At 37.7% G+C, this 27,529-nt stretch overlaps 2 protein-coding genes across 16 annotated transcripts in view; one reads left to right on the forward strand and one right to left on the reverse strand.

Moving 5' to 3' along the window:
• LOC117401087 (R3H domain-containing protein 2) overlaps window positions 1-10,801 on the reverse strand; it is a 52,390-nt gene extending 41,589 nt beyond the window's left edge. For 8 of the 15 annotated variants that reach the window (XM_059011395.1, XM_059011404.1, XM_059011399.1 and 5 more), the window contains exon 1: window positions 10,351-10,800. The gene's annotated coding sequence lies outside the window, so the exon portion shown is untranslated. Of the gene's footprint in view, window positions 1-6,124; window positions 6,145-10,350 lie in introns of those variants that run through there. The other 7 variants (XM_059011402.1, XM_059011403.1, XM_059011401.1 and 4 more) reach the window with 3 other exon arrangements.
• Window positions 10,802-15,168: 4,367 nt separating this feature from the next.
• LOC117401154 (inhibin beta B chain) lies at window positions 15,169-20,945 on the forward strand. The gene is made up of 2 exons (XM_034001664.3): window positions 15,169-16,489; window positions 19,328-20,945. Exons 1-2 carry the CDS (start codon window positions 16,117-16,119, stop codon window positions 20,074-20,076), a joined length of 1,122 nt encoding a protein of 373 aa, XP_033857555.3. The 5' UTR covers window positions 15,169-16,116; the 3' UTR covers window positions 20,077-20,945.
• The last annotated feature ends 6,584 nt before the right edge of the window (window positions 20,946-27,529 follow it).

Raw genomic sequence — 27,529 nt, forward strand, 5'->3', positions numbered from 1 at the left:
TTTTTTGTTTTTTTTTCGTTTTACTGCTAGAAATTTGTCAAATAAACTTCAGGGCGCATAAGCAAAATTGTTTCTGACAGAGTAGGTTTATTGGCTACGCAATAAGCAGCACTGGCTCATTTGAACCTTCTCGTTAATCGGTTAATATTAACTGCTTTAATTAGACACAAGGGGCTACAGCCAACTTCCACAAGAAGCTCCTGAAACAGCCCCACTATTAAATTATAAATGCATCCCTCGTCGCTGCAAATTCAAATGAAATGCCTATATATCCAGGCCACTCGGCGCTTTGCAACTAGGCTGGACAAGGGTGTGTTTGTATTTATTTACTTGTGTTTGTTTTTTTCATTGATCATCTTGGGATAATGATTTCTTTACACTTATCACAACACAGCATACTGGGATGCTGGTCATGAACACAGGGGTGGAAATAGGACTCCCACTGCATATTAGTTTCATCCATTCCTGGTTTTAGTATGAGTTTAATAAGACGCACCTGAGCTTGTTACCTATGCAATGTGGCTAATGATGCTCATAAAAAAAACCTGCAATGGGTGAAACTGCTATGCAATAGGAATCTAACTTCCATCCCTGGAAATAATCACTGACAAGGGGTCTGAGCCATTCCACGTTTTACTATGAGCCTAAAAACCATAGGGGGGAGAAGCTTGAGTTCACACTTAAATTGTTGTAACCTGGCTAACATTTGGTATCTACAAGTAGGTAGGATTTTATTTTTTTTTTTTTTCTGCTGAATCAGTTTGCCGATATGAAGGTAAGGTTTAGGGTTAATGCATGTGTAAGTGGGCTTGCAGAAACTGGCTGCGCAGGTTTCTTCGGTTGTAATGACAATTAACTTTAGAACACATGAACATATTTGGGGAGGGTGGGTAACAGCAATCTGTTGTATTGTGTCCTGGGTGCTACTAGGAATACAACAGATACTGTAACATGGTTTTGACACATCAAATCAGAGAAAAAAGACCGAAACAAGTTTCTTCAATAAGCTGAATTAGGGGGTTTAAAATGGACTAGCGTACATCATGCTTGAACTTAACAACGGTATTAAATCTGCAAAGTCTTCTGACCTGGTACCCAATAGTCAAGACTTAATCAGACTGAGATGCAACAACTGTCCTAAAACAGCCCCCACCCCAGGCAATCAAAACGTGACCTACTGCTATATTCTCCAAGTACAATGCTTCGTATCAAAACACAGTAATAAACCCCTACTCAAAAGACAAGTACAAATGAAGCAGATGTTACATTTTTTTTATTTATTTATTTTTTTAAAAGCCTTTTCTTGCCTGTAGGTAGGTGCTTTGTTCAAACCGAGGCAAAAAAGCGTAATTAGAAACCAAACCTTAACATTAAAATCCTTTGTGAATTTTATACATGCAGTCAAAAGTTCAGTACCAAAAGCAGTCCCCAGTGGGTTTATCTTAATGCTTTCACTCTGCTCCCCTAATAATGGATCCTATTCATTTAGGGAAGAGAGGGCCCTTGAGCAGTGACACATGTGTGTCACAAATAAAACGAAGAGTTTTGTATCAAATAGAAATTGTTATTGCACACAGACACATTGATGCATGCCTACAGTATTCAAAACACCACTGCAAAAAAATCCCAGAAGATAAAAAACAAAGCAAAAGCTGACTTCACCGGTATTGTATTTCTGTATTCGTTTTGGCACTGTCCATGACATGGTAAAATGCCACTTAAAGGAAAAGGCTTTTATGAACTGTATACTGCATTATTGAGCAGTTTTTTCATGTACTGCATAAACTTTAAAAGTTCTCAATAATAAAAAGGTGTTTTTTAGTAGACAAACGTGATTGTTAATTTTAGTATTACATTGTTTTCTATCTAAATCCATCCGTCTCTGCAGACTAAAAATCATAAGTTATTAACTGCCCAACGGGTAACTAACAATAATCACAAGAGACATACTTTATACAATTTAAACCTGGCAGTAGGCATAAAGACAGCTGACGTCTACTTTGAGGAAACATACACCAACTGTAAATTCAACCAGGTGTGTTTTTTTGATCAATGTATTTGAAGAATTCAATACAGCCAGGAACTGCATTTTAAATTGATCGTAGAATACCCGCCCTTGGTCTCAATCGCTGTCACTATCGTGTGAATATTTTTCCAAACATTATGGTGAAAATATACCGACGGAGATGGGGAAAAAAAAAAGAAATAGTGGTTTGAATCATTCTAGTTCTACTGCAAGCGCCCCATAATTGTCCCACCTCCCAGTAACTCTTAAACTGCTAGGCAATGGAAGTCTTACTTGTTTCAATCCTTGTATTCATGACCATCTCTGCAGTACTAAAACAAGCAGCCCCAACATGTGCAACCCTAGATATAACTCTAGATTCAATTACAGTCAGAGCTGTGACAATGTGGGATCCTCATCATATGCGGTGTAACCACCAGTCTGAGGATTCAAAGTCAAATTACCCTGTTTATACTGCTTACCACACATCTTCATCCAAAAAGCACAGACTACCTCCACAGCTCTGTGCTCTTGAGCAAAAGATAATACTTTATCCATCACTGATCTTATTAATAGTTGTCTATGTTTTGCACTTACATTTGAAAATAAGTACATCCTTATCGATGCATGGGCTTATATTTGCGATACTGTTCAAATGCCTCATCCTCAATGTTTCTCCGGTACTGCAATGTGACTCAAAGCTCTCCTGTCCTGGCTCCAGCCAAACATGTGGGCTCTAATGAGCAGTGATATGAGTGCAGAGCTTCATTCAGCTCAAACAATGATAAATAATTCAGAAAGAAAACTGCAGCAGCAACACCAGCGTTCAGCAGCAGCAGGAGGAGGAGAACGAGAAGGGGTTTATAAATAGAACTGGCAAAGTCTGACTTATTCCATTAAAAAAACACACATTATGCTGCTGGAAATGGAGATCCGTACAGTACAGAGACGATGTCCAATAGCTTCAGGTCGAAAGCATGTTTTATAAAAATATGCAATATTAATGCATTGTGTACACAGTGGCAAGTTCACACCGCAAATAGATTTTCTGACATTTAACGGCACCCCCTCTTATGTGGCGTTACTGCTTCCCCTGGGATTTCTACAGTGGAATGAGATTTGGATCTAAAGAATCTAAACACAAAGATTTCCTAAAAAAACAATCAATCTGCTGCTCACAGTGACTATGCAGAGAGTTACGTACATGCATGTAGGAATGACTAGAAAAATGAAGATAGGAGAGCAGATCCATTGTGTATAGGTGAACACATGGTGCCTGCGAGAGTGTATGGTGATACCAAAACCACCACATATTTGTAAATGTGTACATTAACTACTGTGTAAATAAACTCTACTATCAAACCAGTGTTTCCCACCGAGTAAGCAATACAGAATGTACTAAACTATTTAATTAGGCCAATTAATAACTATGAATGGACGGATGATCGAAGTGGTATGAATTTAAGTTTTTGGTAGAAGTAATCTAATTTTAAAACACTCACACAAAATGTTGAAGCACCATGTTTTCTTTACTTGTGCAGAATTCAAAAATATATATATATAGTTGGCACATGTGTCATTTCACCTTTTTTTCACCTAATTTTCAAAAATAGCGTTTAATTAAGGTAATCAATAACCTTTGATCTGGATAATGAATAGACTTGTTTCAATTACTAGCGTCTGAAAAAGTCACATTTATCATTCAGAGGGCTACAACAGGCAACCAATTACAGTTGACAGGCTTTATAAAACTATGGCTTCATGTATTGCACAGTGCAACAGTACATTTTTAAGAAGCTGAAATGAATATTAATAGATGGAAATGGCTGGGAGAAAGTAAACCTTCGTTCTTTGCGTTTTGAATCTAATGAACTGTTAAGATAATGTACTCGCTGTAGTTAGATTTGTTTTTTGTCGTTTACAAAATCTAACTAATGTGTCCATGCAAAGCACTAATTGTCTTTTAAACTGTAAATGAAAGCACTTTGAATTATGTCACAACATGCAATCAATATCATTACTGTAAGCAAATTAGTCACTGCATCAGATCAATATCAAATTATCAAATCGATTAACGCAATTTATCAAATCAACAACCTACTGCAAGGGGTCTATCAGATACACTATGATAGTTTTGACCTAAGTCATCATCAAAACACGAATGAATTGTTACTTTGTGTACTAAATAAGAAACTAATCATTTCAACAGAATACATGTTGCGTTTTGATAAATTAAGACAGAGCTAATGAATAATTTTCAGACACCTCAAAGTACTGCAGTACTCTGAACGGATCCCTTTTTCAATTTGCATTCCTTTCACATTAATATGCTGCTGATTATTTTCAGATATTCACTATGCCCAGCTGACTATGAGCTATACCTAAAGACCAAAAATCAGGGCATGTTCTACCTCAAAGCTATACTGTGTTATATAGCAAGCGTTAAGATATCCAGCATCAAACAACTTTTTCATATCCGGTGGGCCTCAGGGAACATTTCTCTCACAGGATCTGATTCTGCAATCTTTCCTGCATTCATTTAAATCCAATGACAGACTGACCAGACGAATCGCACTGTTCCGAACCACACAGTGTTGCTACACCGAGACGGAGCTTCATCTAAGGGGATGTACTGTAAATCTAATAATTCAGCTGTTTAATATAGTAAAAACATACTTGCTCACTAATTATATGAACAGCATGATCCATGAACATTCACAGTGCTGTGGATAGCCATAAACAACCTCACTCGACTTGGAGCTTTGCAAACACATTATTCAGATTGAGCTTGTCACAGAAATCAGGTGCTGCCAATCAAGTGAAGCTCACTGGTCTTGACTGGGCTAACTTACCGTTCAAAGTGAAAGACGTGACGAAACAGCTGCTTACATTTCTGTGGACTGTTGTTCTCCAAAGAGTCGAAGAAAAGCAGCAAGCGTTTACAAATCCAAGCAGCTGTTTCTTTGAAACAAGCCCAATCAACCTTAACCTGGTCAATTCAAATAATCTATGAATGTTCATGGTGTGTGACCTACACCCATGTAACCCATTATGTGTCAACATGACAGCACTCCCATTATATTACAGACAGGAGCATTCCATGAATATCCAATTTAGAATATGGGTCCAGCAAAAAGCAGATGCATTAGAATTAATTGCAAATTCAATTCATACTGTAGTTTTATTTCTAAGGAGGTAATAGCTTTAATTAGCAGTAAACACTCTGTGATAAATGCTGAACTGGATTAACTGCATTATAGAAGAGAAAGAGAGAAACCAACACAGTTTCGATCAACACGTTTGTGGCTGCAGCTGTGTCATGAGAGTCCAAGATTTTCAAAAATATCAGACGATGAATCAACTAAGGTTTATAATACTTTAAGCTTGAGGTACACATCACAACCTGTAGCCTGATCCGTAGCCTTTATTTATGATTGCCAGGCTTTTCTTTACATTTGCAAAAACATGTCTAAGCACTTAGCTTTGTAACTGTTTCAATGCATTTCAAAGCTTAAACTTTAACACACTGGGTATGTTGTTTGTAAACCAATTGCCATCGGAAGAAAATCTTTTTTTTTTTTTTATTATTACTGCAACATGCATTTGTATACCAGACAATTGCATGTACATGGAAAATACTGAAATATTGAATATGAAATTAATTGACCTACACCATACCCTTAATACTATGTAAACACCTACATTTGGCCTGCATATTTCTGACATAACATTTTGGCAAAATTCTAAGTGTTTAATACTTGGCTAATATTTAAATGTGTAACATTGACACCCCTAGTTTCATTAATCCGATCAAACAAGCTGTATGGCATTAGCTGTGCTTTCACGTGTCGTACTGTACAAATTAGAATGTGGAGATTCTGCTAGGTCTTTCTCATCTGAAATCCATCTCCATTCGTAGGTATCCCCCCCTCCCCTCCCCAGAAAGTGGGAGTATTTAAAGAGCTGTTCCTCCAATCAGCACCGTTGGATCTGTAGACGTCATATGGATCCCAAATCACTCCTACATTTCTGCCCTTAACATTTTCCAGCAGCTACAGCGAGATCATTCATTATCTCAAAGCATTTCTCCCAAACTCCTCTTTAATGCCAAACACTTACATAAGCATCTCATTATTATGCAAACGAATCGAGCAGGGTGCACGTTGGTGGAACAAACTGGAAAAAAAAAACAAAAAGAAAACAGGTTGATAAGTTGATTGATGTCGTACAGCATACCTTTGTTTGCATGTTTTTTTTTTTCCCCCAGTCCAAGAAGAATGACAGAGTGTGGGCTGTGTCCACCTACATTCAGTCCTGTCTGTTTGCCTGCTACACTCACACCTGATGAGTCACCTCTCGGATCAAACTTAACCAGAACCTCCTTCAGAGAAAGCTGGGGGGGGGGGGGGGGGGGTCTCTGTTGCTGCTTCTCCATTCAGCAGCAGCACACATCTTAATTCACAAACACAGCTTACATTTTTCAGGGACAACTCTTTCAAATCAGGTAAGGTAGGGCAAGACTAAATCAGGGGCGGTGAAACAAGTCATTTATTTAGTTATTTTTTTGTTAACAAGCCATTTGCTCTGCATGCATTGCTCATAATTGCATGCAAACTGGTCAATGACTGATCCTGCACCCTATGCTTGAGTTACTCATGTTTCAGCTTGTATCGGTCTAACAAATAATTCTGTTTTGTGCTAAATTTAATGCTTAAATACTCACAGAAGACAGAAATAGAAAGAATATTTATCCACAGAGCAGGGGTCGCATATTCTCTAAAGGGGATGAGGATCAGTTCAGTCTCCATGCCTCAAGCCTGCCCTGGACTGGAAGGACCCCCCTTTCTTTCAACTTCCCTCTTAATAGCCCTCTTCCTTTTCATTATATCAGTGTCAATAAGGTAAACACTGATGCCTAGGTTCACATGCCCAAGGGTGTATAAAACCAGACGAAATTATGTATTCAGTTGGTTCAATTCCCAACAACTGTCAATGATAAAAACAAACCGCAAACCTCAGGAAAGGCAGAAATGAGCAAACCAACAATACAATCGTTTACGAAAGCATCATTTCCAGTGATTGCCGAGCTGGGTTTAATATTGCATTAATATATGCATTACAATAACATTTACCCCCATGAAAAATGTATTATGCACCTGCTGTGATATGTTTTTTTTAGGATTAGACATGCAACAGGCAACAGACTTTACTTATGATCTTCGAAACTGATCTATTTAATACTGTGCCTTTCTTCACTGCCCAACTAAAAATAAAGACTCACAGACTTTGGCAGTAGTCCTTTTTGGCTATTTTAAAAGACAGTTGTCAGCAACTATAAAGTGAAAAGTTAATGAAGCAAAACTACCAACAAACAAGGTACTATATATAAAAATCAGCAGGAGTGGACCAAAAATATTAAAACCTAATCATAGCCTTTCGTACACTGATCAGAAAGAAAGTAGCCCAAGTTTATAGTCCAGTTTATATACAGTATCAGCTGTAAGGTCAAACAAGTCTCTCCTACCCCCTTGAATGCAACAACCTACGCTAATGCAACAACCTTCGTTATGTTTTTAAACCTATAGCTGGTATTGTTACTCTAAAATAAGCAATAGATAATCCCTCACAGAGGTACTGACTGAACTATGGCTTTTTTAGGCTATTTATATCATGTGTTGATTGGTGAAGCACAAGGCAGATAGATGTTTCTTTTCTAGGGAGAAAAACAGGACATTGCTAACACTAGTAACCCCTACTGGTATAATAAATTGAGTAATTGATTATTGATCGCCATGGTGTTTATTTGGAGCCTTGATTAAACAACACTGGTGCCCTATATGGAGCCTCACACCTCAAATATTATATTTCCAGCACCTTTTCAGTTGTATTTGAAGGATTTTGTGCAGAATGAATCATTTTTTTTTTTTTTTTTACGATTCGTTTTTTATTAAGTTCAGAATGCATGCATTATATAACTATACATAATAAAATGCAAATGCATGTTTTCAGGTGAAAAAAGCTTTGAAAGCTTTTTTTTTTTTTTTTAAGGAAACCGCTGACTGCTCTAATAGCTTGGATAAAACACAAGCAATAGAAGGAGAGAACAGACCCTCTACCATTGAACAGCAGTTTTAATCAGCCCCACCTTAGCTTGTTGCTTATAGTTCAAACTCAAAACTTTACCTGAACTGCTATGCCCATCCCTGGTTAAAGAGACTGATCTAAATATTTTTTACAGCCATAAATAAATAAAAAATATGGGGCAACTGTGCACTATTGGATGGTGTTTTCTTTTTTTTTTTTTTTTTTAAATAAAGCCCTTGGTCTTTTTTATTAATTATTTATACAGTATTTAGATCATTTTTATAGACCCCAGAGCCTATTAATAAAAATCAATTTTGCATTATAAATGCTGCATAAAGAGAGGTAGAACCAGTCACAATAATGCATGCTACGCACTGCCAATATTTAAAGTAAACAGCATTACCTCTGAATTACAATGTGGTGCAGTTGTCTATGTGTGTAACTCCTACAGTTCAGTCTTTGTCTTCGGGGACCATCCTAAAAGGTTATTTTAAGCCGTCATTTTATTTTCTCCCCCAACCTTTTTCAATTATTAATAGGCTCTCTAAGGATCTGCAGAGGCCATTTGCTTTTTTTTTTTTTTGCTTTTGCAGAACTGCAGATCAAATCCCTTGCAATAACCGAGACTAATTAAATTAATCCCTGCCTGCTATTATACATGATTTAGACCGTCCGTCCATTCTATTTTTTTTTACCAGTTTGTATTTGGACCCATTCCTGAAGTGCTTATTCCCTCTGTCCCAATACAGTTGCATAAAAATACCTTCCTTTTCAACTACAGTATTGATGATGATTATCAATAATAAGCATATCAGAAAAATATGCTTATTATTGATATATGTAAATTCAAAATCAGAGCTGTCAGGATGATTAAAAAGTTGGTGACCATGATTATATATCAACTGTATAGACAGAATAGTATAAATTACAAATTATCAAGTTTCATGACAATTTGAGAGCGATCATCAAGATACAGTCTATGCGAAAGCTGTATGGACAGACACCCTTCTAGATCCCCAGAAACTGACCTAATTAAAATAACTAAATCTAAATACAATAATCAGTCATTACTATATGTTTGTTTGTTTTTTAGCTCAATGTCTATTTATTTGATGCACAGGAACGGGAAGAGGTGTATACAATATATTGCTCAATTCTTCAGGGATGGAAATAAGTCTCCTATTGCATAGCAGATTCACCCATTCCAGGTTTTACTGCAAGCTTGATTAGCCACAGTGTATAGGTAACAAGCTGAGGTGTGCCTTAAACATAGTAAAACCAGGAATGGATCAAACTGCTGTGCAATGGGAGTCTTGTTTCAGTCCCTGTTCTTATATTGAGTTCTCCATTACATCATTTTTTTTTTTAGATTTGTACATGTGTTTCGTTAAGCATCCCTTGATTAAAATGTATGAGGCCAAATGTTATTGTTTTTAAGATGTAAATAAACAAACATCTAACAGAGTGAATGTGTTTGCTACAAAAGGTGCGTTTTTAGATGGCGAGCAAAGGAAGGGCAGCTTTGTACAGCTTTTGCTCATTACGTCATGTATAATGACCTGGACATTTGCTGTCCTTAAAAAGCCGACTGCCTGCTGCCTGGTCAATCAGAAAGGAATCGAGTACTGTATTTGGATAAACCGTAAAATATTGGTCAAATCCGTGTAAACAAGAGGGTGCAATGTATTTAATCATTGCTACAACCGCAAAAAAAAACAAAAAACACATTTTACAAACACCAATATAAACGTGGCGGAAAAAAACGTTAATAAAATCATAGCTTATTAATATTGTAAATGCAATAAAAGGAAGGGTTGTATTTAGTTGTACACTGGTGGTAAATGTGGCAACACGGTGTTTAAGCAAAGATATAGGCTAACTGTTGCTCTGTGTGGGCGACATGCTGTATCACCTACCAGGAAAAAGAAAAAAAATAATAAAACAAATATGTATTTGTTCTGTCAAAACAAAATGATACAACGTTTCTGTGCACGGGCCTACTGGGTTTCGGGCTAAGTGTTACCTGATTTCTAAATCATTGTGTTCCTCCTTTTTTTAAAATGAAAATGACAGGTGCTGTCAACAGCAATATAGCTCAACGAACAAAATACAATTGCAAGAAATAATATTATTATTACACAGAACGAACTGCAGCTTGCTGCAAACGTAAATCAAACTGCAGCACGGTTTGTAGCAAAAAATGGCAAGACTCAAGTCTTTCTAATAAATGGGGGTATTATTATTAAATAGATTCGGCTTACCTCAAAATCAAGTGTTTTCATTCACACAGAGGCAAGCGGTGGTCCTTTTCAATTCGCTTCTTCTGCCACCGCTGCTTTGCAAAAATAAATCACCAACCACACCAGACAGGGGAGCCAAGTTAATTACAAAAATTAAAAAAAAAAACCCCGAAGAACGACTCCGGTTGTGAAACTAGCAGAACTAAATCTTCCGCGGGACAGAATGGAAACAAAGAAAGGAAGAAAATACGAAATATAAAATAATAAAGAAGAAAGCCCCGGGATTAAACTATAAGAGAAAAGAAACAAAACACCATTCCCCTCGGCTCCGGCTTCTCTGCGTAGCGCGTCACTACTTCCTGCGCTGTGGCTCTAGGTCAAAATTTCCTGCGGTCTTTGTCTGATACGTCACTAGCTTGTTTAACGCAGTCTGTGCGTATCCGTTTGCAGCGTACAGTGCAGTGAAAAATGTCGTCAAAATTGTATCGGAAACCAATTGTTAATTATCGTAGCTGCCAAGCACCTTAAAGCAATGTATTGTCCAGTCCAGAGTAATGTATTGCTTTAAGGCTGTGGGTAACACATTAACAATTGCTTTCATAATAGGATGCCTTACCTGATATTTAAAAATATATTTTTACATTGAGTTTGTTATTTCATGTATCCCTGTTATGTATGGCGACCTAATATGCGGACTTGTCTTCTTGTCTTTATATAGCGACATATGAAAAACGCAAATGCACGATGACCTCATATGACAATGACATCCCCCCCCCCCCCCCCCCCCCCCCATTATTAAATCAACTGTAGTACAAATTGAAAACCTTTTCAATTAAAACGTATTTATTATCGCTCCAAAACTACTTTGTTGAGCTATATTCCATGCGTGAAAGGGTTAAAAGCCTTGTATTTTCAGCTACGTTACTGCATACTGATGTACTTTATCCATTTGAATGATTAAATTCTGCATATTCGTTTGTAGAATATGGAGCTAACAATGTAATGCCACGTTTTAATCGTGCGCTGGATTATTGCGCTATTTCGGTTATATAAAGACAAGATTTTTTATTTTATTTTATTTTTTTTAATGTTGATTGTTGTGATATGATCTTTCACCTGGTTTCCACTACACCATTGTCACCGATTCCTTTTGGTTAAAAAGAAAGTTGATGACCAAAAGAAACCAGTGATGTGTTTCAAATACAGCTACTCATAATTTCAAAGTTGCTTCCTGATATGGTATTTAATGGCTTCCTGTGCTGTGGGTCAATTTTACTTCACACCTCAAACTGCAATCAGATCGCTATTTGCGAGGCTTGAGGCATGGAGACTGAACTGCTCCCTCACCCCCTAAGAGAAAGGGTGCTCCCTCCAGTCCAGGGCAGGCTTGAGGCATGGAGACTGAACTGTTCCCTCACCCCCTAAAAGAAAGGGTGCTCCCTCCAGTCCAGGGCAGGCTTGAGGCATGGAGACTGAACTGCTCCCTCACCCCCTAAGAGAAAGGGTGCTCCCTCCAGTCCAGGGCAGGCTTGAGGCATCTGTGTCAAGATGTGGAAACTCAGATTGCCCACTAAGTTGCCTGTGCCCTGAACATTGAAAATCATTGCACACAAATATACATAAACCCCCAATTACTTCCCCAATAGGCCTCCATTGTTTCAATATTTTATATTTTAGCCCTTGTTAGTATATGTCAGCAGGTGCAACCTGTCTTATCTGTGACTAAAATCCCCCTTTCACCCTGGAGCAAAAAGCTACGCAAATCAGCCGCTAGGTGGTGCTACTTTTTCAAAAAATCTATTTCGACAGCGTTAAAAGAACAGCTGTTGATTTCTTTAACACTGTGACTTTATGCAACGTTTAAAAAAACACCACAGTGTACGTGTTTTCAACATATCGTACATTCATATAATTAAGCTCTATATCGATGTGGATTGCCGACTCTGTCATATCTGATGTTTTTATTCAGCTACCTGCAACGATGCCTTATATGTCAGTACATTTGGGCCCCAATTTCGTACATGGTTAGTTTTATTCTCTAAATGAAAAGTCACTCTGGTTCCTGTATATTCTATCTCCTTCAAGCATTCTAAACTATCGAAGACGTAAGTAGGGTTACCATATGGCTCCAGATTAACCGGACGCTTTGAGACAGACCGGGATTTCAAAATTCCCCCTAAATTGAAAGTAATTCACGTATAAATGAGCTCCACCTTTGCTGAGATTAATCCTTCTGTGGTGGAATTGCTTGGGCTCAGCAAACAATTCACACTGATCAGCTGCTTCTGATCAGATCTTAAACGAATAGCTAATTTATCGATAGAGCAACGAGATGATGATGCGATTGTATTTGCAGAATAATATGGGCGATTGAATTTTAACAAACAGAAAAAATAGCGACTGGCTGCAATTCATTCTTAGTATAATACAATTATTTGACGCGAATGCGGGTATTTAAGCACCATTATTAATTGTAGCTAAGGATGGTTCATTTACACATTCATTTATTTCAATTTAGGGGCAAGTTTGAAATCCCGTTCTGTATCACAGCGTCCGGTTAATCCGGAGCCAGATGGTAACCCAACGTAATGCCATGTGTGTTTCACAGGTCCAAGTAGCTCTAGCCCGGATTACAGTAAATGTGTGTTGAATTAGAGATTGGGTCAAAATCACATATATGATGTCATTAATTACAAACTTAACACAGTAGTTTACCCTCATTTACACATTTAACACAACCTGGCTATTTTTAATAATAATGAAAAAAAAAAACAGGGAACGCCCTGAAACGCCCACAAAGTTTTGACAAAACCTTGCTCCGACGCAAGGCTAGTTTTTTAGTGCAACTCTGATATTGAACATTAGACGCAGCTGCGGCTCTGTCCTTGCACACACACACAAACCATACAAGTCCCGCTGCACCTCTTTTGAAAATGGGTCCCTGCATCTTCACGTATGTGCTGAAATACACATCTGTTCCACTAGGCGGCGACAGATAGACGCTCGGTGATTCGGAATGAGATACTGTAATGTCAGTGGTCCTTTCTTTGTGCTGTATGCTTCTTTACCACAGAGCGGCGCTAATTCCAATTAGATCAACGTTGCAGGCAATACCAGTACCTATTTAAGTAAGGCACCCAGTTTCTGAGTTACACACACGTTGGCTTCAAAGCTTGACTCACAAAATCCTGCAGCTAGGAAAATAAGACGAGAAGAAATGTTGGCACCACTGATGAAAGCTGGGCAATTATAAACTCTTGTTCAATTCTAATTTATTTTCCCTGAACTAACAGCCGTTTCCTGCCATTCAATTCTGGACCTCTTTTTTAAATACCAAAATGAACGTTTTTTTTGTTTTCACAAAGCAATTTTGGTTTGCTTGTCACGTACAACACACTGTCTAATCATACACTAATTAAATAGACATATTGATTAAAAAAAAAAAAAAACATTAACGCAGTAATTGGACCACCTACCCGAGGAAACAGGAGCCCCGTGTTCGATCAACAGGGAAACCTGATGGATCTTTTAAAGAGAAATCAAATATCCTGCATTTTGATAAATCATCGCCTGTCAAACACGCAGCCCGTTCTAATGCCTATCAATACAGGCAGGCATTGTATTGAGTCGTAATTGTAGCGCGCTTCATCAATAATTGAAATGAATAATACACTGCTGAAGAGTGCATTTACATTCATTTTGGGGTTTTAGCATGTAATTGACGCTTACTGACTAACGAACGTTGCACAGACGATTGTGTTTGCAAAAAAAATAAATAAATAAATAAAATGATCCAATGGTATATGCTATAATAAAAATGAAAGACACTCCAAATGATCATTTAATAAGAAGTGATTGACAACCAGGCATTCAAATCTATTTTCATACAGGATTTTAAATATGCTGCTTCTTGACTTCATGTGATCTGTCTGCAGTATTATTATTAGTAGTAGTAGTAGTAGTAGTAGTAGTAGTAGTATAAATATTAGTAGTCGTAGTTGTAGTCTAGTATTATTAGTAATTAGTCGTATTAGTAGTTGTTCATGGTTAATGGATTGATTTGTTGCTATATATTTCAAAACTTTGAAACTATTTCAAGTTTTTTCAGATGTACTCGCTTTATCAGTTTTGCGGTTATAACTGTCTTTCAAACCCCTGGGATTTTTTTTCTTTGCTTAATTATTTATTTCTATTTTTGTAAATAGATGAACGGTACTTGGAGTTGCCACTGCTGCCTGCAGTGACTGGATCTAAAGTCCAGATAGAAAGGAGAACAGCAGCTGTGCACGATGTGTACCCTTCACACTTCATCATCGTTCACTTCGAATATGAAATGAGAATGTTCTGTCAGCATTAACATGACGTCATGAGGATGACGCCAGCATTGATTTTCATTGTGAGATGTGAAAACAAAGACGTGGTTTTGCAACTCAAGGGGCGGTTGCAGGATGAACGCGCTACATCCTCGTAGTAGAAGTTATCAAGCCAATAGCTTGCATTCTGCAAGTTGGGTCTAGATTGTCCAATCATCCAGTGTGATTGGCCAACAGGTTCAGACGCGTAGAGCATCCATCGCGTGCGCGCACCTGCATACTAGCGCTCTGTCTTCTGCAGCCTAATCTCTTATTGTGGTGTGGGCCAGTTTCAATGCAATCATGTCGATTTATTACAAATATCGTTAATATTTTATAATGAATGCGTTAAGCTATAACTTACCGGCTATCATTTTATTGCACAGTCGACCTTGTAATTAATTCTGTTGAATCTTGATAAGGGACCGTCTGACCATATGCATACAGTACACGTGTAACGTGTGTAGCCTGCGCTTGTATTAGTTCAAAGTTAAACCCACTGTAATGCTGTGTAAAGAAGTACGAATATGAAACGAACAGAACACGTAAAGTGCTGTACATATTAGTATACGAACGAATTCCGTTTCATCAAGAGAGACGTTTATATCTCTGCTTTGTTTATGCAGACAAGGTGCATGCATTTACATGCTTATACCATGTATGTACGAACCCGTACTGTGGGTTTACCAGTTTTTTTTATGTTTTGCAAGGTTTATCTGTGATTTATCATTTCATAGTTTTCGTTAACTGTGTTTTACTACACTTTGCTGTGCCAACTATTATTTTACATTATCTGATAAGACAATTTGAATTCTAGTATGTCTCTTGGCCATATTTAATTTCGTTATTAAAATGATAAAAGCCATATGTTGGAGCGACTCATCTCACCTGCATTCCCTGCGCCCTCCCCTCGCTCGCGCACTTTGCCTTTACAGTACTGTTGCACCAGCAGCAACTGGTAGTGTTCTCGAGCTGCTGAATACACATTGCATCATTCTTACAAATACAATCTGCCTGTCTGGACTGACTGCCAGTCATACATTCCAAAGTCAAACATTTGGAAAGAGGGAGAAAAAAAGTACTTTTGTACTTCGGATTCCAGCATGTAACTTTATCTATTGTGACGCTGCACAACACACATCCTCCCAGTGCTGGTGCTGTACGTGTATAGTGTAGTGTAGGAATAGAGGTTTGGTCTGTGCAATGTGATGCATCGGAGCCATTAAGATACTTATTGTTGCCTTCAACGTGTGCAAGCAGAGCCGGAGTTGTAATCACGCTGGCAGTGACAGGTCTTGACTTGCAAATAGACAACCACAGCCTGAACACTCAAGACATCTGAATTTGAAACTTAGCCTGGTGGTGATTTGTTTTGGATTGGGTCACTTTTACGCACAGCGCACATACTGAGCATTCGTGTGTATCCGACTTCAAGATGGGCAGCAGTGACGTTCAGTCCGGGGTCAGGTGTGTTTCTCTTATGCTGGTTGTGCTGGTGGCAGCTACGTTGTCTCAGACACCTGGAGACGCCGGATGCCTGACTTGTGGCATGCCCGCCTTGGAGAAGGGCACCGAGGAACAGCTGCTGATAGAAATCGCCAAGCTGCAGATTCTCAGCAAACTTCATCTAAAGGAGAGACCCAACATCACCCACCCGGTGCCCAGAGCCGTCCTCCTCACCGCGCTCAGGAAGCTGCACGCCGGCAGGGTGAGGCAGGATGGCACCTTGGAATTGAACAGCAACCTGGAAAGACAAAACGCCAGGGCGAAAGACCAGGGATACGAAATCGTTAGTTTTGCTGACACCGGTGAGTGATAGTGCCACACAGCACTTTCTGTTTACCGAATTACTTAAATACTTTAATTTGTGTTTTACTTGATTACAAAATGTGGCTATTCAGGTTTCTTATTCCGGAGTTCACCTTGCACCAGGACTGGTTTTCAGCACAAAACTGGATGTCTGGTCTCCTATTGATATAACAAAGCATTAGATTTAGCCACATTTTAATTGCCGAGGCTTTTGCTTCTTAAAAGCAAATACCAACAAAACGATCAATTTTTTATATATAAAACACTCTTACCCGTAGGCGACCTTAGCTTTTTAACCGTTAAACGAGTCTCAAAACGCGGTGTCAACTTTCATTGGCGCATAAACGTTTTACATTTTAATTCTAAGTTGAGAAACACAATCCGACCTGCTAACAATGCATTAGACAAGTAACATGATTTATTTTCAAAAACTTTTCTTTGTTTTACTCTGCTTATATATATATATATATATATATATATATATATATATATATATATATATATATATATATATATATATATATATATATTACTGTCAATTGATTTTACAACAGCTTTACAGTGAGTGCAATAAAAAGATGCATCGGGTAAACGTTCCTTTTAAAAACGAGTATATCAAAATGTATCTAAATACACACGTATCCGAGGAGTAGTGCTAAACTACACAGTTCAATACTTTTTTTGTAAAGGCTGTTGTGTCACAGACTACACTGAATATCAATGCATGTAGGTCGGTGTACACACGTCTTCACAACGCTATTCAGTAACGTGGTAAATTCACCAGAATGAACTGAACGCTATTCTGAATATTCATAATAAATCGCAGGTACTACAAAATGACTTCGCCAATACTGTACACAGCTTTTATTTACATTTTAAACCATGCACAATTGATGGTAGGTCTACATTAAAAGTTATTGCGCGCGCTTTAAGTGATGCAGTCAGCTTAAAGACTTGTTTAAACTGATACTGCTGGTAACCCTTCAATCATTTTAATACATGCATTACACCTGTACCAAATAGAGTACGCACCAAAAAAACCGTGCTAGTGGGGACTTACCAGCTCCGTATTTGCAGTTTTTCAGAAGGGATTGATCGGTTGTATGTTACTTGATTTTTTTGACCCAATTCAAGCAGTTGTTCCATTTGCTTTCTGATAAATGAGTAAACAAAGCTACCAGTATGTGATAGAAAGGCTAAACTTAACGCGGTGTTCTACAAATGAAAACGCAGAGTTCAAACAAACCTCACGACCTTTTTTGTTTTAGGTTCGATATCTTTATTTATTTATTTATTTTCTCTCGGTAAACACAAAAGGCAACGAATTATTTAAAAACAACAGATTTTATAGAGATTATACAGCACTTGTATGTCCAAAAAGTATATAGAAGCAGTTCTGTATTTAACTTTTTAATACGTGTTGTATGCTGTTCGTCCGTTCTCTTCAGTACATACTGTAATACATTTCCAAATCAGTCTTGCAACGCACGTGTTTGGTCATAGGGTTACTCTGTATAAAGGTAAACTGGACGGTGTTAGAGCAGCCTATTTTCATTCAATTAGATTGTGCAGGACGGCGTAATGTGAGTATAAATAATCTTAGAAAAGATAAACAGACTCAGAGTCGAAACGTATACCGCACTTTGGTTTTATTGGCTTTTTAAAAATGTGGCGTTTGTGCTAGCAAGCATCCGACACAAAAAACATGAGTTGCATGTATAATCTAACGCTTCCTAAAATCAATGGATCTTGTCCGCTCTCAGTTCCAGTTATTCCATTCACCCACGGTTTCCATCTTCTCAATAGCCAAATCTGAAAACAAACTATAACAAAAATGACATCGAACTGAATAAGTCCTAAAAATTCTCTCTCTCTCTCTCTCTCTCTCTCTCTCTCTCTCTCTCTCTCTCTCTCTCTCTCTCTCTCTCTCTCTCTCTCTCTCTCTCTCTCTCTCTCTCTCTCTCTCGGGTATAGTATTAAAGACACAGGTGTTTGTTTTTTGTGCCCCTGAGATTCAAGGCTTGCTCATTTGTCTAACAATCAGTATTTAAATGTACATGATGTATAATGTAATACACAGTTTAGCGTGGCTCCCTTCAGTTTACCTGATCACCTTGACCAGGTTATTCTGCAGTCAGAAAGCAGCTCTTAATCTATATTTAGGGCAGCAGTGTGGAGTAGTGGTTAGGGCTCTGGACTCTTGACCGGAGGGTCGTGGGTTCAATCCCCGGTGGAGGACACTGCTGCTGTACCCTTGAGCAACGTACTTTACCTAGATTGTTCCAGTAAAAACCCAACTGTATAAATGGGTGATTGTATGTAAAAATAACGTGATATCTTGTAACAATTGTAAGTCGCCCTGGATAAGGGCGTCTGCTAAGAAATAAATAATAATAATAATAATAATAATAATAATAATAATAACATTGATCCCAGCGCAAAATTGCTCCAGTGTCTTCTTTCTCCGTCCCTCCATTCTGTCTCAAAACAAAACAGAATTACGGGAAAGGTATGGCTTATTATTAATCAAAGCAAAAAGCAGACAGAGAAGAAAGTGTGTGAGAGAGGAAGAGCTACTAACTAACTTGGGAGAAAGTAGCAATTATTGGGAGTTAAAATATGATTTAGCCAGTTATCACTAATTGAAAATGTTCTATTAACATAGGATGGTCTTTATGGTGAGTTGGTCTTTATCTAGAGATGGAGTTTAAATGTTATTCCTATTTATACTAAATAAACTACCATTAATGAAGTTATCCAAGCATTGTATTTTAGTGTGTTGTACTGCATTCAATTAAAATGGTCAATAAGGCTTTCTTATTTTTTTTTTTTCACAGATCATAGAGACGCAGCCAAATCCGGATTGACCTTTCAGTTCTCCAAAGAAAGAGGGATGAACTTTCAGATCCTCCAGTCCACCCTGTGGCTCTACTTCAAGTCTAGTTCTGAAGCCCCCAAGGAAAGAGTCACAGCCAAGGTCTTCCTGGCCGGCCCACACCAATCAAACCGGACATTGCTGAGCCAGAAGCAGTTTGACGTGAAATGGGGCAGCTGGCAAACTTTCCCCATCACCCGGGGAGTCCAGAACATCTTCGACAGAGGCGACAAGCAGGTGAAACTGGTCCTGGAGTGTGAAGGATGCCAGGACTTGGCCGTCCTGGGCAGCCTAGGCAATGCCTCCCACCAGCCTTTTCTGGTAGCCCAGGTGCGAGTCAGAGAAGAGCATTCCATCCACAAGAGGTCCCTGGATTGTGACACCAACATCAGCTTGTGCTGCAAGAAGGACATCTACGTGAGTTTCCGGGATATCGGCTGGCAGGACTGGATCATTGCCCCTGATGGTTATCACATGAACTACTGCATGGGGCTGTGCAGAGAGCACTTTGCAGGGGCCCCGGGCATCGCTGCCTCCTTCCACGCAGCCGTCTTCAACCAGCTCAAAGCCAACGGCATCCACTCTGCCGTCAGCTCCTGCTGCGTGCCCACCCAGCGGCGCCCTCTCTCAATGCTGTACTTCGATGCCTCCCACAATATCGTCAAGACCGACATTCCGGATATGATCGTGGAAGCTTGCGGATGTACATAAGTTCTTCTGTATATGGCTTTGCGGCTCCTGGAACATTTGGTGTGGACAACCACGGAGGTTTTTGAAGATCTACTAAATCAGCCAAAGGCTGGCCGCCATTTTGTCTAGCCAAACTTATGAACCATTGGGCATATCCAATTTAGTCCATTGTGGCACCTGGTGTGGCAGAAAAAATGATTCGCTAAATCTGTGATCTATGTGTGCTAAAGGATTCTTGAAGAAGAAATGGCTTGATTTAGAGGGCAGATTTTGTACTGCCCCAATTCACTCTAATACAGTTCAATGACATGAGCCAATGCCAATGTGCCAATTACCTAAGAGCCTTGAAGGGTCTTTGCTGACACTATACCACCTCCAAGGAAGGCAATAAAACAGATTAGCAGTTTATTAAGAACATTTGTTAACGGCTATGGGGAGAGGAAATATAACAATCATTAAACCTAAAAGGAAGGTTTAACTGCAGCAAACATTACATTTTAAGCACAAGTATGTATGTCCACAAAGTAGAAGAATAAATCAAATGTATTACAATTTTCTTTGCAGGTATATTGATTATTTATGAATTTGAACATTCTGTACTCAGGCAATATGAGACGCAGCTGTGAGAAGCACGAACTCAAAGAGGTATTACAAAACGACATGTGCAAACATTTGGCCTCAGCAAATGTGAATGTCCTTGATGATGACAGTCAATGGGCAATTGGTAGGAGCATGTCTTTATCTGGATTTTAGGACAGTTTGATGTGGCGTCAATCTTTAATTCTGAGACCACAGCTGCTGTACATGTGTACAGAATGTTTGTAGGTGATGCAATATTTTTGGTCAGAGCTGTATATATATATATATATATATATATATATATATATATATATATATATATATATATATATATATATATATATATATATACAGAATAACACTATCTCCCAAATGTTATTGTGCAAAACTGTCTTTAAAACCAGTCAGGTGACAAGAGACCACTTGTTTTAGACTGGAAATTACTGGGACTGGTTTACAAGAGAATAAATGAAATGGAAATTGCATTTGTAGATTCAACTCTTATTTCAAGGGGGGCAATAATGTATTTTTCTTCATAGAGCACTTTTTTCATTTTCTGTGTACTTTAAACAATGCCTCAAGCTTTTTTTCTTTTTACAAACCTGTTACCGCTGAATGTCTGTTGCTTAAGCAGCAATATATTGTATGAATACCCATGTTTGAACTTGCCTAGCACATTGTATATAAAAAAATGTACTGTATATCAATATTATATATTTTTTAAAATAAAGCATCAAAGCTAATATTTTTGACTTTTGTGGTACTGTTCGTTTTGTATTCCCTGGGTTCCCTGGGCACACCTGAGTTAACCACACAACCGTTTACTGGGGGTGTGGTAGCTGCTCCTTTTATAGTCTTACTTCAGTTGTTTTCAAGGATAGGAATCCCAAAAGAAATCCGAACAGACCAGGGCACTACTTTTGTTATCTAAGACATTAAGGCAGGTGTATAGTTTGTTAGGTATTAGAGGGATAAAGACCACCCCCTACCACCCACAGACGCATGGCCTCGTTGAACGGTTCAATGGCATGTTAAAGTCTATGCTAAAAAAAGTTTGTTGCCGATACTGGGTAAGACTGGGACAGATGGTTACCATACCTTCTGTTCACATATCGAGAGGTTCCACAGGCAAGCACCGGATTCTCACCATTTGAGCTCCTGTATGGAAGGGTAGTGTGAGGTCCCCTGGATGTGCTTAAGGAGTCCTGGGGAACATCACCACCCACTCAGATGAACATTGTGAGTTATAATCTTCAAATGCGAGAGCAACTGGAGAAAATGTCAGCAATGGCCCACGAGAATATGGAGAAGGCACAGAAAGCACAGAAAAAATGGTATGACCAGTCTGCCCGATCTTGTACCCTAGACAAAGGAGAACAAGTACTTTTACTTTTATCTACCCATGAGAGTAGCTGAATGGCAAGGACCTTATAAAGTATTGGGGAAAGTAGGGCCTGTCAATTATGAGATTGAAATGCCTGACACACACAAGACTTATCACATAAATCTATTAAAGAAATGGGTCCCTAGAAAAGAACCAGAATCTGCTGGCAACCTATTCATCTGAGCAATCGAGAAAGAAAAGGAGAGTGCAGCACAATATTTTCCCATTGGAGAAAGGAAGGACTATGTAAAGTTGGATCACTTGATTCCCCAACAGCAGCTGGAGTTTTAGAACTGTATTCCTGAGGGTCTTTTCCAAGAAAAGCTAGGGTGCACAAAAGTAGTATAACACTGTATCGTTGTAAAAGATACCGAGCCAATATGATAAAGACTCTACAGAACTCCCTTGAAATTGTTGACAGTACTGAAAGAGGAGTTGGGTTTGATGTTGCAGCTCGGAGTGATTGAGCCTTCGAAAAGGGAGTGGTGCAGTCCGGTGGTCCTGGTCCCCAAAAAAGAGGGAAGTATGCTTTTCTGCATACTTAATGCCAAATCTAAATTTGACTCCTATCCAACGCCACGCATAGAAGATCTTGTGGGGCGTTTGAGTAAAGCCCAGTACATTGGTACTCTGGACCTATGTCGAGGCTATTGGCAGGTGTCTCTCATGGAAACCAGCAGAGAATACACTGCATTTAGGACCCCCTTTGGATTTTACCAGTTTACCGTGATGCCTTTCAGTCTTCATGGAGCACCTGCAACCTTTCAAAGGTTGGTGGACCAGGTACTTCACAGAACAGAGAACTATGCAGCCACTTAACCTGGTCGACATTGTCATCAGGTCACCCACTTTTAGCCCATTAAAATGATAAGACCACCACATATGTCTGGTCAATATAAATTGAAACACAACAATCCCTTTAAACTTACACTAGGATTCCATTTAAAAAATGGCGATGACATCCTTGTGGTCGCGGCTCTTGAAAAGAAAGAGCCAAACACTGCAGCAGCTTCAGTGCTTGCTTGCTTCTATCCAAGAAAAAAATAATCAATACTGTCTGAAAAGCAAAGGCCATGTTTGCTTGAATAAACAGCTCAAGTGGGGTTTATGGACTGTCTGTGTTAAGCAAACTACATCCACTGTCAAAGTCAACATTGCAACGTGGTCGACTGTGCTCAAAGCGCCTTTGCAAAAAATCTTAAGTTTAGTAAACTATCAACAATTAGGTCAAGAACACACAATGTTGAAAATAATATTACATTTTAGCTGCATTTACCGTTAATGCATTTATTTTTGTTTAACCATTAAAACATCTTTCAGGCCCTTGAAAGCCCTAACCCTGTAGTTCAAGTTCACCTTTTTTATTACCTCTGTTTAAATAGTTGTATAATCGTATACAATTCACTCTTCAAACAGAACAGCATTATAACGTTTTCACACTTTTATCAGTTTTAAGTGTATTAACTAAAGTTCTTATTAACACCCAAGAGACTGCTGTGTTAAATTAATTAAACATGCGATGGAATTTAGTTACCTGTGGGATGCAAGCAGGGATGAAACTAACCAACGGTTTTGGTAGGACACAATCAAAATTAATAACGTGAGTTTTGTAAACCAAAGCCCAAACACCACCCTAGCACTATTTATCAAGTAGTAGTATTATATAGTATCAAGTAGTAATACACTACTAGTTTATAATCATTTTATTATTATTATTATTATTATTATTATTATTATTATTATTATTATTATTATTATTATTATTATTATTTATTTCTTAGCAGACGCCCTTATCCAGGGCGACTTACAATCGTAAGCAAATACATTTCAAGTGTTACAATACAAGCAATACAATAAGAGCAAGAAATACAATAACTTTTGTTCAAGTGTGACAAACCACAATTCAATAATACAGCAGATAATAGTGATAGTTACATCAGGATATGATTAAATAGTGATAGTTACATCAGGATATGATTAAATACAAAATACTACAGGTTAAACACTTGGCAGATTACTGTATTCTGAAGTACAGGATTAAATGCAGTAAGATAGGGGGCAGATAAGAGCAAAATAATACATTGTGTTCTATAATTTTTAGAATAATAAAATGAATACATTATTGTAATCTATGAAACAAAATTTAGCATAAAAATATTTTTGAGAAAACATAAATAAAAATTAATTATAGTAAACCCATTGTTATATAAAACCAGTTACTAAAAAGCAAGGGCATGTTTCTTATGTTGTACTAATATAATAATAATAATAATAATAATAATAATAATAATAATAATAATAATAATAATAATAATAATAATAATATGCCTTTTAAGATAGAATCTAAATACACCATAGAATTCAAGGAAATATATATATATATATATAAAAAATCAATGTATCTATTTTTTAAATCATTTTCCATATGTTCATTTTTTTCGATGCAATCGATGGCCTAGCACAATAATAATAATAATAATAATAATAATAATAATAATAATAATAATAATAATAATAATAATAATAATCTATAGTCTACGCTTTATGATCAAAAAAGAACACCTATGAAAGTAATCTGCAGTACAGTACAACTACTGTTTTTCTCCCCCATTAAAAATAGATATAATATAAAATCAATTATATACTGGTGCATCCAGGTAATTTGGGGAACTATTATTTTACGTTCTCGCTAGCCACGTCGCCACAAGCAGTGTGGTCCAGTGGATAAAGAAACAGCTTTGTAACCAGGAGGTCCCCGGTTCAAATCCCACCTCAGCCACTGACTCATTGTGTGACCCTGAGCAAGTCACTTAACCTCCTTGTGCTCCGTCTTTCGGGTGAGATGTAATTGTAAGTGACTCTGCAGCTGATGCATAGTTCACACACCCTAGTCTCTGTAAGTCGCCTTGGATAAAGGCGTCTGCTAAATAAACAAATAATAATAAAAGGTTTTTTTTTTTTCTGTGTGGCTAAACTAATTTTCACCTTGTTCGCCGCAGTGGCGAAACCATTATAACCAGTTGCGGCCACATCAAGCAATGAAGACTTTTTTTTATTATTTTTTTATAGGAGACGCGTTGGCCACTTTAGTTTCTCTGCGATTTTGCTTTCGTTTGATTTCTGGTCCCTGTGTGTAGTTTGCTTTGATTCGCGTGTTTAAACACTGTATATCGCGTGTGTTTTCTTATGCGTGCTACTAAGAAAAGGAAAACAGCTGACTCGATTATATTACCCCATACTAGTGTTTAATACATTGGATGCTAACAAACCTGAGTGCAACCCTTTGCGGTAAAAACAAAATAGTGTTTGCAAAGAAACTTAAAGCTTAGGAAGTCTCTATTCAGCCTCTTTTTTTGGCACCTGACTTGGTTGTATTTTCTGTTTATTTTGAAACACATTTATTTTTGTATTCTTTCTTTGAGCACTCTTCCCTGAGACGGGCTGCCCGGACGCTCCTGTGCTTTACCAAACTTACTCTGGCTTTCTATTAGGCTGGACCTTCTGTAGCATAACAACTGTTAGTTAGCAAAGAAGATTCATGTACTACAAAGCAGACATTTATTTTCTTTGACAATTTCTGGTAACTCGGAGCTCCCCTTACTCCTGGTATAATTGAGGGGTTGTATTCGTAGGTAATTACATTTGAAATCGTTATACTTTTTGTTTTGTGAAGCCTACAAAAATACTGTTACAGTTCTTTTTAACTACCTTTGCCGTGGCGCATGCTTTTCCAGTGTGTTTTTTTTAGAGACAGTGGCTAACTAAATAATCCCTAGAGGGAACGTAGTTGTTTTAAAACTTTCACATCAAGTGCAGAACGGGTTGGTCAGTTTCTGTGTGTTCCTTGTCTTTTCAGTTGTTTAAGGGTAACCCTGTGTGTCTTGGCGTTAGTTTATGTATGTCTGATTTTTTTTTTTAATAGAGAGGGTATTTTATTTTATATATTTACCCCGTTTGCCTAAAACCGTGGCAGCACAAACCTTTGAACGGTTGATATAATACATTCGTCCTGGTTGTAATAGGCAGTTGTGTAATTTTAATTTGTATCGGTTCGTGTTTCTTCAACGTTCTCCTCTCACTTGCATTATTCATTCTAAAGGGTGTCGGTGCTTGCTTACGATATTCCATCAATAGCTATTAAACACACAATGGAGCCGAATTTCAACGACAAACGTTTCCACTAGAAGCCTTGATCAGTGTCACCTTAGCTGTATGTCCGCTTTATCGGAGCGTGCAGCTGGTTTGCGTACGGTTATATTACAGTACCTGTACCCTCTCCCTATCCTCCCTTGAAACTAGTTTGCCACGAGTTCACGCTCTGTGAACCGTGGCATGCTCCGGATAATGCCTCAACCGGGGGTATATATCTGCATGTTCTATACTAGAGAGCAAGCACATTCTAACGATTCAACTTATTAAAACGTTTAAACAGCTTCTGTATAGGGCTCCAAAGTGCAAAGTCAAAATAACTAAAATATAAATAGTACATTCTATTTTCATTTTAAATTAGAGTTTTCAGAGACTCTTTCTATCTCACAAAACTTTTTTTTTCTTTTAGAATGGAAAACAATTTAATTAAAAGAAAAGTTTTTTGTTTGTACTGGTGTGTGTACATATATATATATATATATATATATATATATATATATATATATATATATATATATATTATCCCTTGTTAGCACCCCATTCTCCCCTCCTGGGTGGAATCTAATTTGTGAGAACATACCCCATAAAAGATAACATACCCCAATGGAAATTTATAATTTCTTAAAGAATTATAGGAAATCTTTTGTAGTAAGTTTTGCTTTTATGGATGAGGAAAAAGTTATAAGAAATGGAGGTCTACAATTATTTATTTCAGCATTTGCAAAACTACAAAAATGCTAATTCAAAAGTATTCATATCCTGACAAGGAAAATTAAACTAATAGCTAGTTGAGGCACTAGCAATAACAACCTCTTTTAAATGATTAGGATATTTGTCAATGAGCTTTTGGCATGATTCTTTACTGATTTAAAAAAAAAAAAAAAAAAAAATTTGACCATTCTTCAATGCAAAATTTGTTCCAGTTCATTCAAATTCCAAGGACTTCTCTTGTGCACAGCCGCCTTCAACTCGTACCATTCTCAATCCTCAATCAGATTTAAACTAGGTCATTCCAGAACCTTGATTTTATTCTTTTTTAACCATTCTGAAGTAGATTCTGATGTGTGCTTTGGATCGTTGTTGTGTTGGAACGTCCAGTTGCACTTTAAACCAAGTTTTGGAGCGGAAGGTTTCAGATGATTGGTCAATATCTTTTGGTATGCTGTGGAATCCATTTTACCATGTATTGGAACTTAATTTCTTGTACCATTAGAGGAAAAACTTTTTTAGAATTAGGTTCTGCATTATCATATTGAAATTTCTAGCACCTTGTAGACAATCCTGTCATAGCATCAAAGGGTAGGAATACTTTTGAATTAGCATTTTTGGAGTTGACAAAAAAAGTTGCTGAAATAAATAATT

The sequence above is a fragment of the Acipenser ruthenus genome, chromosome 42, assembly GCF_902713425.1.
Source record: "Acipenser ruthenus chromosome 42, fAciRut3.2 maternal haplotype, whole genome shotgun sequence".
Taxonomy (NCBI): domain Eukaryota; kingdom Metazoa; phylum Chordata; class Actinopteri; order Acipenseriformes; family Acipenseridae; genus Acipenser; species Acipenser ruthenus.